This window comes from Cygnus atratus, chromosome 1 (assembly GCF_013377495.2).
Source record: "Cygnus atratus isolate AKBS03 ecotype Queensland, Australia chromosome 1, CAtr_DNAZoo_HiC_assembly, whole genome shotgun sequence".
NCBI classification, from domain to species: Eukaryota; Metazoa; Chordata; class Aves; order Anseriformes; family Anatidae; genus Cygnus; species Cygnus atratus.
This window is the reverse complement of record NC_066362.1, coordinates 205,581,639-205,593,728: the sequence shown is the minus strand read 5'-3', so window position 1 is coordinate 205,593,728 and position 12,090 is coordinate 205,581,639. Positions and strand designations below refer to the sequence as shown.

Below are 12,090 nucleotides of genomic sequence, written 5' to 3'. Positions count from 1 at the left end.
AGGACAAGAGGAGGGATTTCTAAGTAACTGTTTAAATAAATTCCTTGTTCGTGCTGGTGCCAAGGCTGAGTTGTGCTTTTCAGCAAGTTCTTTGAGATCCAGCACGCTGTTCTCAGCCCTCGTTTCTGCTGCACTTCAGCTCAAAGGGCATATTGTCAGTGAACTCAACAGAAGCTGGGTAAGATTTTTAAGCCTTGGAGAACTGTTGAAAATAATCGAGCTAAAATTACTAAGAATAAGCAATTAAGCATTTAAGAATTGCTTAAGAATTAAGCAATTACTTTAGCATTTTGCATCTCACAAAGCAGGTAGAATAAATCAGACTGTCACTGCCTCAAAGAACATGCAGATGTTTGGGATTTTTGATGCTGTGGCATTTTATCAGGTTCTACCTGTGTGGTTCCCAAGCGGTTTATATGCTACGAGGGTCTTAATTTAAGTATATTTTTATTTACTTCCGAACTTTATTTCCGTTGAAATTATATATCTGCAAAATTAGTTGCTAGAAGTCCTCGACCTGAAATAAATTCCCTTATTGTTACCTAAGAGCCAAAGAGGAGGTGCGCAGGCCACGTCGGTGTTTGTAAATCAGACATGTTCAGGAGCGTTCCTGAGACCTGAAGCCAAGCGGCGTGGAACAGCCCGTGTCTGTTCATTTTAGCTTCCCAGACGAGGTGACCGCATACAAATCCGCTGTCGGGCACAGGCTCAGGGCTCCTCTGGCTGCTGGATGGTGCCCGGGAGCTGCTCGGGGAAGGTGCTGGTTGGAAGGGGCCAGATCCCAGCTGTACCTTGGGGGTCACCAGGGGCACTTCAGTCTCTTAGGCAGCGGAGGGGAAACCATTTTTAAGTGTAGAAAGCAAAATAATAAAAATAATTCATTTAACTCTGCTTTTTCTTCTTGTTTCATTCTGTGGCTGTTTATGGTGCAGCATGTTGTTGTTCATCTTTCGTTTCAGCTCCAGATTCAGACAGTTATATGTATTTTTGATATCTAATACGTCTAGATACCAAAATAAATGTGTTTGTATCTGGAGCCTGCCCTTAATAGTGTTCTTGTATAGGACCTGTACAGCTTAAATTCACATCTATGAAATCCTAACAAACTGATTTTTCTATAAAGGCTTAGGCTCGTGATAAATTCTGAATGCTGATGGACAGTCTTATATCAAAAATGAATTACAGTTGATTGTGACACCTCTAATTCTTCCTCAAGCTATTGAAAACTTCAAATTTATTAAGGTCACTCTCAGATTCAAATCCTGAGAGTTTACGTGGTACGTATCTGGAGTTTGATCTCAGGCGTAATTATTTCTAGTATGGATATTGCCTTGAAATCTCGGTGTTTGGAGGACAGTAAAATAAATATGTATATATTTCTGTATATCCCCTGTAACTGGAGTGGTTCATCGATGTATAAATGCTGAGTGACGTGCAGTATCCATGAGTTATAGCAGCTACAGACAAAATGGTGTTGCTTCAGATGGTGTTAACCTTCCCAATTGCTAGGAAGTTTTTGGTGAGTTGAGCTCCTTTCCAAAAGGAAATAAAAGGAGATAAAAAACGGTAAATTCTGCTTACCAGATAAGGAACAAATCTGTTGCTCAGCTCGTCAGTGGCTATATGGGGAAGCTGCTTCTATTGAAAACCGATGTAATTGCTGTGATCGTGATCACTTGTATTGTGAAAGTTACAAAGCTGGTAGAACATCTCATGGCAACAGTGGCTTTGTGAAGCCAATATTCCCTAGAAATGCCTTGATCCTGAAGTTATTATGTGATAAAAAGTATGTCTGCAGATAGCTGCATTCCAGTAGATCTGCACGTAGAAGCTGCACACAAAGACATCCAGGCTTAAGTAATAAACCACTATTTATTGGAGAGAAATACACGTCAAGCCCCTTGTAAGTTTGCTCTAAGCCTCACAGATAGAGGTGATGGGCTCTGAGCGTATCAGAGGAAGTAAAGATTTCCTTGCAGTCCTTGGCGTGTTATAGGTGTTTCCTCCCTTCACTTCGGAAAAGTTTCAGCACTGAACTTTGATACATTAAGCCACGAAACAGCAACTCAGCAGTGTGTGCAGTTCTAGACGTTAGTTGCCTTCTGCTGAAGCTTAGAAGTCGCATGGTAGTGTCAGTGAGGCAGAGCATCACCTGCTTCAGTGTACACTGGGGTTCATCATCTCTTAAAGCATTTTCTTTTTTTATTTTATTTAAATTTTGACCAGATTCATGAAGCTCTTTGCAGAGTTCTGTGTTAAGCCAGCAGATAAGCCAAAGGTAGAAAATCAGAAACTTGGTTCTTAGCTCATTCAACTTTAGCTTTTATACCTGATTTTGCAGTAAGCAGGTATAAATGGGTAAGTGAAGAACCACATTTCATTCTTCAGTCATCATTTAAACTATCTCTTCGTAAAGATGCTGCTGTGCCCAGTTGCAGCAGGGTTGGAGGAGATGTTGTTAATGCTCCATCAAGACTGCTGTGAGCAGAATTACAGCCATTTCCAGTAGAGGTTTTTATTTTAAGAATGGCCTTGTGATGATTCCCTTTTAAACTTTTCTTGTTTTAGATAACTATTTTATGCATAGTTCTCCAGTGCATAGCAAACTTTCGTAATTGAAGAAGGAACTCGGTGTGATCAGGACACAGACGCAGCAGTTTTTTGATTAACAATTTATAGAAATTATTTGTAGTCCCAGGATTAATGACCTGAAACACTAATATCTGCAGCGTTCTCAATTTTTACAAAGAGTGGAGAGGAAAAACAAGCCAGAAATAACTGCTGCTAATCATGTAGCAGGAAGGGGAGGAGTGTGTTCAGCAACAGATTGTTGAGATTTATATCCCCAATAGCATTAAAAAGTGACAACAGAAACAAAAGAAACCTAACAAGATGTTTTGGTAATTTAAAATGAATCTCAGTTTCTTTGAGTTGCAATGATTTTGTCCATATTTGAACGTTATCGTTGTTATAAATTGTGAGGGTTTGTATCAAGAAGATACTGAAATCACAGTGACGGCCAGGGTAATGTAACGGGTGGTGCTGTTTTACTGATGATCTTCATGTGTTTTTTCTTCAGAGTGAATAACGGTCGTAATCCGTTGTGTTTACCTAGAAATACAGCTAGGAGACTTTCTCATTAAAACCTTAATGAAGGTGAAAACAAACATTGCTTATTGTTTGGAAATATTTTTGTGTTTTATATGCTTTTTTTATAAATTATATGCTTTGGTCGAGTACATATAATCACAATTCTAGTCTAAAAGCATCTAAAGGAACATCTCCAGACATGTCAGTCAGCTGTCTGGGGAATCCTTTACGAACTGCACTGTTTGTTGGCTCGTGATCTGTTTATGCATCGGTGAAGCCTAGGTGTTGTGCGTGGAAAAGGAGGTGATAATCTTGCAGCAGAGCACAGCAGCACTGCCCAGCCATCAAGGACTGAGTGGGAAATACTTGGCTTTTGCTGAAACTAGTCCAAGGTAAAGCCTAATTTCTTGAAGGAAGACAAGACATCAAGTTAATGTACTTACTCCTGCAAAAATAGAAACGAGCTAGTGCTTAATGAGAGTGCTTAATTGTTCACATTTCAAAGTAATGAAGGATACATTAAATACTCTACCAGCTTTGCTCTAAATAATGAAATCTAACTTCCAAGACACACTGTCTTCATCTAACTGAAAAAAAAAACAAGTCTCTATAGGCCAAGCATACATCGCATAAATTAATTTCCAGATAAATTCAGAGTTGAAAGTACTTCAGATAAAATGCATCGTTTAGAAGGTTGAGTTTCCAAGAAGAAATCTTGGAAATGGTGATCTCATTTCACAAAATGAAACCATACTGTATGTGTTTTGTTTGTGTACGCTGAATTTCTGATTCTCTGAGTTCTAATAACAATTCGGTTTTGCCTCTATCGCTGACCAAAAGCTGCTTGTAAAATGTACCTTTTAAAACTGTACAATAAGAAGAAATATCATAGACTTTCAGGACTACTGCGTGCGAACGATGCTTTCCATTAGAGAAGGTTTGAGGCAAATAAATCTTAATGTGCTAAAAAAAAAGAGGTAGAATAAAAATACTCCATTCATTCTTGGTTCTCTCCACTCCTACTCTCAAGTGAGATCACGCCAGTTTGTAGAAGACAGGGAAACCTCCTCCATACACCCAAAAGTCCAAGTATATCACTGATGACATAAAGTAGGCAGCCAAGGAAAATTGGATTTGTGTCCCTGAAGTGGGATGCTGATGGTTTATTTTTTTTTCCCCAGTAAATTTTGTGTATTTCATTTAATTCGCCTGAAATTTTTCTACATAGTCTTGTATTATAACCATGGTTTTGGTTCGTTTTCAGCTGTGGGATTGGGATCTTGGTGCTTCCACATGACCCTGAAGTACGAAATGCAGGTGAGTACTGCTAAGTAGCTGTAAATCGTGGTGTTTCTCACTGCATAGTCATATTGCCATGTCTGGACTGGAGGAAACCTGTGTAACAGGAGTTCATCTACCTCAAATATCATCCGTATGACTCCTACTCTTAGCAGAAAACTTGCATGGTTTTATTTCATTAGGTATTTTCCACTGATAGATGTAGAGGAATATGCACTTTTATGTATTCCGAAAGTAAGAGCTCTAATCTATTGCTTACTTTAGCAGACAACACTTTATCCTTTGGGAAATCACAGTTAGCTTCTTAGTCACGCTGTTATTTCAAAATTCCTGCAGCTGTGGTTTGACAGCAAGCAGCACAGACTGTTGTTAGGCTTTTATTTCATTTTACTGTTTTCTCTTATATTTTGTGTTGATCTAGATCTACCTGTAGCACAGATACTGAGGTCAGTATCTTCTGAGTAGCAGTAGTTGAGTCTCCCTCTCTCTCCTGCTCTCAAGCAGAAGGTATTCAGCAATAAATCACTGGGCATGTAAATTTGTTTCTGGTATTAACCATTTTCTTAAAGGACACAGTGTCTTGTCCTGTTTTAGGTCTCAGAAAATTAAGGAAATTCATCTTTGTATCAAAGAAGGGAAGAAGTGGGATTCAGTTCAAAATGAAGAAGCCTTCATAGAAAAGCATGTGCCGGAAATCTGTGTTCCTGCCATAGTCAGTGGAGCTTAGGGAACCGGTCAGCTGGGCTGAGGCATTCTCCAGGAAGTCTTCTCTTGAATAATATCAGCTTTCCTAAAGAAAGGTGTGTTCAGTGCCATTTTAGACCACAGGAGTATTCTGCCTGGCCTCCAGCTGCCATCCCACAAAGATGCAGGTCCGTTAGACCCCACATCACACCCACCAGTCTTGAGTGGCTGTACTGGAGACCCCAGGGCATCTCAGAGGGCATTAGGCATGTCCTCTTTCTTGTACTGATGCAGGTGAGCAAAGCCACACTGAACTCTGGATCATTAAAATAATCCAGGCTTAAACACTGTTTTTTCTTTTTTTTTTTTCCCTGTGTGTAGAGGCTTTTTTAATCCACGTGACTTGATGCTGCTAACCACACAGTTGTGGTGTCGCTTCAGAACAACCGCAGGTCCTGTGACTTGTGGTATGTTAAGGGCAGACAGAAGCAGAGAAGAGGGGAGCAGCAAGGTTTTGCATCATTTTTTCCCACTGGAGTAAAAGGCTTTGTGTGAGATAGAGAAAGCGCGCACATTATTTTGGCAGCCAAGCTAGATCTGTGGCCCATAACACTGATTGCTAACTGATGAATCACCACAGAGGAAATATTTCAACCAGTAAATAATCTCTTTTCATTCACTTTGTCTTGTTACGATTTAAAATCAGCATTGATAGCTGTTTGAAGAGAGTTTCTTGACATTTCTTTCAGTCTTAATACTGTAAATGTTCGGTGTGCAGATAGCTTAATTAGGAGAAATGTGAAAGCTTCTGTTCTTGAAAGCAGTTGCTGGGAATATTTTTTTCTGAATTTATCACCTTTTTTTCCTCTAATTTTGTTTTGATGGGAACATTGCTTGATTGTGGCTCGAGGGATCCAAAATGCTTATTTAACCAGTTAAATCAGCGCACCAAATTTCCTCCTATACATGTCTCTTCTGTGCTCAGACATCCTGTTGACAGGATTTCTGGAGGGATGAATTCCTTTTGCTACAGAAGCCATTGTCTTCTGCAAGCAAATTTTAGCTAGGATTTGTTAAGACTCTTTTTGCTGTTAATGCAAAGTCCCTGAGAAGCTATCAGTATATGCAGTGTGTGCACAGCTGTCCAAATTTGAAAATATTTACTATATTTCCTATTCTTCTTGCGTTCTTTCTTTTGCGAGACTGTAAATCACTCAGACTCTTCAAGAGCCGCATGAATTAATCCTGCAGCTAATTCCTATCGGGCTCAGTAAGAATATTGCTCAATTTCTAAGTAATAATTATTAGTATAAAGCTGAATTCAGCTCTTGCTTGTTTTTCCTCTCTAAGGCAGCACAGCACAGATGAACTAATCTGATGGCAAAGCGCCACTGAACACGCCTGACAGCCTCATCTGCCTTTTGTCTTCCTGATACTTTCTGAGCTACCTATTGCAGTCCCTGACAATATAACGCACAAATTCATGGATTTAAACCTATTTTTTCTGCGAAGTTAGATGTGTGCTGGGATGCCTGTTGGAAATGGCTCGCTGTGGGTCAGACAAGTGGGACTGTTAGCTCAAGAAAAGCAGCCAGGGTGTGGGTGAAGAATTAAGACCTGTCCTGCAGCGGCAGCTGGTCATTCGATCTGTTTAGCTGCATTGTGAAATACTTCCTGAAGTTTCTGTGACCAAACGCAAGAAAAGCTAGTAGTTCAAGCTTGGAATAATTCACCTCTCTGTTTCTGTAGCTCACTTTTTTTTCCAGTATGAATGCTCAAAACTAAAAGGAGGTTTTTGCCTGTGCAGTTAGACTAATGCTGCCAACTGGGACAGAATCAGGCTGGCTCTCTGAAAGGGTTTCCGTAAGCTGGTATTGCTCTTAATGTGTCTCATCAGTCAGAAAAACGTGACTGTGAACCGTTAAGTACCCTTTACCAGTACTGGGGAGGGAGTTGCTGTACAAACATGGCCATCAACAACTTCCAGCGGGATGGAGGAACAAGATCAAAATCTCTTTGCATCCGGTTCTTGGTTTTCTTGGAAAAGAGGCAATCGTGGGGGGGAGTAACAATTCAAAGTGGCTCGGTATAATTTGCTGGATGTATTAGAAATCAGAGGCAGCAGGTCTTCGCTCATCCACATAAGAGATGTCCAAAATTAGGAAGTAAACATTCAAGCACATTACAAGGTGCTTCCTAAAAGGTCTAAAGTTCTCTTTTACGTTATGGAAAAATGATATTGTAAAGAGTTTCTTTGTGTGAAGCTTGTATAGAAGCGAGAAAATGTGGCTGACTGCATTGAGCAGGCTGTAAATGGTGTGGTCATATTCAAATTGACTTCTAAAAACTAATTATAAATGCTTAAAGAGGTATGAACAGTGAAAACGTCATGATTCTTTAAAGGCATGTTTTTTTTTATCAATTGTAGTTTTCAAAAGATTCGTTGTAATAAAATTATTAAAGCGGCAAAATTTCAGTAGCTGAATAGGATTTGACACTGCCACATACTGAAAGTACAATCAAGAAGGTGGATATCCAAATGACTTAAACTCCTATTTTCTTAAGACTTCTTAATTAACTTTCACGAGCGTGTCAGTTAAAAGTAGTTTTCATGTTTTGATGTCTCTGCTTTTTGTAGCTGTTGGATGAGCTGCCAATGATATACAGTTGTTGTGTGTTTGTCTACTGCCTGTAAGTATTTGTTAAATGTTTTTTTTCTGAATATTTTTGAAATACTACCTTTGGTTATATAGAATATGTGTAGCCCAATGTAGCGTATAGTGAGGCTGACACTGAAGCTTCTGTTCATTTCAATGAGATCTCAGTTTTGCCAGCAGCACAGCTTGGTGACTTGGCCATTAGAGCACCAGGCTGGCTTTAGTCCTAGTTTTTGCTAATTTAGAGATGTTTAACCAGTGTTTGTTTAGCAGTAAAACAAATAAACAAACAAAAACAACACAAAACCCTCTCATTAAAGAATTGTGTTGTATACAACCAGAGCTCAGTGTTACTTGGTGTGTAAACAGCTGACACAATAAAATCACTTCAGTAATGCCTACAAAATTATCAACATGGTAATTTATTGGTATTTTATCTATGGTTCTATGATGTCGTCTGACTCCAAATGCGAATTTCAGATTTCTGGTTAAACCTGCTTTTCACTCATCTGAAAAATTAAAAGATTCTCTGAAGAGTTGAGTGCATGTGGAGAAGTGTTTCAGAACATCCATCACTGCCTAATACCGTGCCAAGATGTTTTCTGCCATTTAATTTCAGGAACAATGTAGTGTTTGGTGACTGTAAAGGTACAGTAAGTTATCTTTTTTTTTTGCCTGTTGCTGCAAGGCCTGGATTTAACACAATTTGTTCTGTCACTTGGAAAGTCCAAATGATAAAAAAACAACCCGTTCCAGACAGAAAATAATTGTCTTTTTGCTTTTGAACATATGATCAAATATTCAGCTGTTGCAAATTGGAGCATCTTTGGTGAAGATTACTGGTAGCTTGCAGTGGAGATGGGATGCTACAGGACTAAACCTCCATCTGTGGAAATTACCATCAGTTTTTGATTCATCCGTTAGTATGATTTGTGCAAGCTCAGGACCAGAATAATAATGCCTCTGTTAGTGGAAATATTTCCGTCGTAGCTCCCGATCTCCTTGAAATTGCCTTTGCATTTTTTGTCTGATTTGAATGTGATTGGGGAAAAGATGAGAAGAGGCTTTAAAAAAACTGTTTGAAAAAATAATCATGCTCATTTTGTGCAGTGGTTACACTATCATCTTCAAAAGCACTGCAGTCTGTTACTGTATTTCTAGCCCTAATAAGATTCTGCGTGTGTTTGTTTGGTAGTAATTAAAATGCTCTGAAGAATGAGCTCATGTTTAGCTCGGGAGGCCTTTAATAATCATTATGGTTTTCTTGAAGGTAGGTGGTGGGGTAGTTCTGCCCAGGACATGCCCTCATACCGCATTCAGTCCTAGTGGTTCTCCGGTTGTGCAATTACTTGGGCCATCCATTTCGCAATGTGCTGTCCTGATGATTTTTTTCCAGATATTCCTACACATTTTTTGTTTCCTTTTATTCATCCGCGATGATGGCTGTTTCTTAGGAGCTAATAGTAAAGTAGGCAGATGTGACTCGTAGCTATACAGACATCTTCCTCCAGCCCTAATGATTTGGTGACTTTGAGAAGCACAAAATGATATTGTTGGTTGTTTTCTTCGCTTTTTTTTCTTTTCTGATGAAGTTATGGTCTGGAGAGCAGCTCTGTGGAGAAGGACCTGGAGTCCTGGTGGACAACAAATTAACCGTGAGGCATTAATGTGCCCTTGTGGCCAACAAAGCCAATGGGGTACATCAGGAGTAGTGTTGACAGCAGGCCGAGGGAGGTGATCCTCCCCTTCTAATCAACCCTGGTGAGGCCCCACTGTGAGAAAAATTTTGTTTCTCTGGAGTGCTGGGTCCAGCACTGGGCTCCCCAGTACAAGACAGAGCTGGGCATACTGGGGATAGCCCAGCATAGGGCTACAAAGGTAATTAGAGGACTGGAGCATCCCTCATGTGAGGAGAGGCTGTGAGAGGGGATCTCAGCAATGTGTATAAATATCTGAAGGGAGGGCGTCAAGAGGATGTGGCCAGACTCTTTTGGCCAAGAGGCAACGAGCACAAGCTAAAACACAGGAAGTTCCAGCTGAAAGTGAGAAAACACTTGACTGTGAGGGTGACAGAGCTCCGGGAGAGGTCGCCCACCTCATACGTCTCCTCTGGAGATGGTCACAACCTGCCTGGGGTTGGCCCCAGTCATCTCCAGAGGCCCCTTCCAACCTCCAACGCCCTGTGATTTTGGGATGTGTCTGGTAATTCCAGCACAGTTATACCTGAAGTGCAGCACAGAGATCGTGAAGCTAATTTTAATTAATACTGGCAGCGATTAGCAGTTCTTACTTCCCACTTCCTCCAGTACCTGACCTAGTAAATTTACTGCACTGTGGCTGTGGTAAAGCTGTTAGCAGCCTGCGTTTTACCAGATCTCCAGAGTTCGCTGTTTTGTAAGGCAGTCCCTTTCCCACACTGACTTGAGCTCACAGATGTCATGGTTTTTGGCAGCTGTATTGCGTTTTGAACTTGTTTCTAATTTGTCATCCATTATCACCCCTTAAGCACCTTCGAAAAATGCTTCTGCTTACCAGTTTCTTTCCGCTGACTGGCTTATTTTTTTTATATGCATAAGCTTATTGTTTTTTTATTATTTTGCAATAGACTTTTTGAAAAACATTTATTGGTAGAAGTGTGGGGTTTTCATATTAAAATGACACATCTTTATTGGAGCAGCTACAATTCCTTGAAGGGCCTAAGACTCATTTAGATCAATTGTCTCATAAATTCTGTGATAATATACCTTGAAAAACACAGCCTTTATATGGTAAGTGATGAATGTTATCACTCTCCTTTATGTTCTGTTCCAGGTATGAATGTTTCAAGTACAAGAATACAGTCAATTATCCACTGCTTTTCCTGTTAATAACATACAGCTTCGTAGTCAGCATAGTAAGTAACTTTTCTAATTTGACATTTTCACCCGTATGTTGACAGTTTCCTGCCAGTGATGGAACATTACACAGGCAGTCCTGAATCTCCCCGCTTCCAGTGAAGAAGGAGTAATTGTTTTTTGGGGGGTAAAATAACGTGCTGGCCTGAGAAACCTGACATTTTTCAATCTAAACCACTATACAGAATAAATGAAGAAGAAGAAACACAGTAATACAGTTGCTAGAATAGGAGTGTGAGGAAAACAGTGCCCTCTGGCTGTGACATGTTATGAGACCCTGGACAAGCTGTCTTCTCCCTCTGGGCCTCACCTTAACTCGTCAACAGAAATGAAAATAATCCTGCTCAACAGGCTGCAAAAAGTGAGCTGTGATGCAGTCCTGTATATTGGCTGGTTTTTTGAAACACCAGGCAGAATAAGAAAGGAACCTAGCTGTATAAAAAACTAGAAGACTTTAAATTGTGTCATGCCTAACTCGGTTCCCTTTCTCAAGGCACCATGCTGCCTGTATGAACAAAATTAGTTTTGTACTGGCCGTCAGCCACAGTTGGAACATCTTTAATTATTTTTATTGATAAACCTTTCTTATTAAAGTAGCGTTAGAGGTCTTCTGCCTTTAAGTCTCGTCTTTCCTGTGCCTCCTAAAGTTTATTTTTTATACCTATGGCATGTTATGCCTAAGATACATGTTATACACCTTAACTACTAGCTTTTGGTAAAATGAATTGAAATGTTATCATCAAAAACAATAATAGCAAATCAAAGCAGGGTACGTTTTTATCTCACAACGCATATCAAGAATGTGTCTGGTAACTTCTGCATTGTAATTGTTCATGTATGTGTTGCAACTCTATTAAATGAGGAGCTTTTAGCTGTTGATATTGCCATTTGTGCTTGTGAATTTTAAATAATTCCATGGTTAAAATCTGTTGAAGAACCCCCAGGTTTTGCCAGAGGAAACTTCAAATGTTTAATCAACTTTAATGGCATATGGATAGGCACTCGTGTCTTTATTCTAGCAGAACAAGGTTGGCAATATTTAAATTAATAATGTTATAATTGTTTTCCATTGCAAATTATTTATCTCTTTTTAATCTTTGCAGGTTTACTTAAATTTGAAAGAACCTGTATTCCACCAGGTAAGCGGCGCTCTGTTGGAGAAGCTGATCTTGTTTAAACTGTGCTGTTTTAGTGGAATGCTTTGTAGGATGCTGTAGCTGGAAGGAAGAAGAGAAGGCAAACCCCATTTGCCTTTCACTTTTTCTTTAAGCAGTACTGCTGTCACATCGCCATCCTGTTATTTGGTGACCTGAAAAACTGGAACGGTTTGTGTGTTGTTTTCGTATTTGACCTAATAGTCTAGGTGTTTTTCATCAGTGACAATTATAAGGAGAGGAAGGCCTTAATGAGCCCTTGTGTGTTTTATTACATTAGCGGCTGCTGTGAAGCTATGACCTGACATCATA

General features: G+C 39.7%; 1 protein-coding gene across 1 annotated transcript in view; it reads left to right on the top strand.

Moving 5' to 3' along the window:
- The window catches only part of ACER3 (alkaline ceramidase 3), a 55,440-nt gene that overhangs the window by 22,250 nt on the left and 21,100 nt on the right, over nucleotides 1-12,090 (top strand). The window contains exons 3-6 of the mRNA XM_035560471.2: nucleotides 4,355-4,407; nucleotides 7,712-7,764; nucleotides 10,542-10,623; nucleotides 11,728-11,763. Coding sequence (XP_035416364.1) covers nucleotides 4,355-4,407; nucleotides 7,712-7,764; nucleotides 10,542-10,623; nucleotides 11,728-11,763 — 224 coding nt within the window. The remainder of the gene's footprint in view (nucleotides 1-4,354; nucleotides 4,408-7,711; nucleotides 7,765-10,541; nucleotides 10,624-11,727; nucleotides 11,764-12,090) is intronic.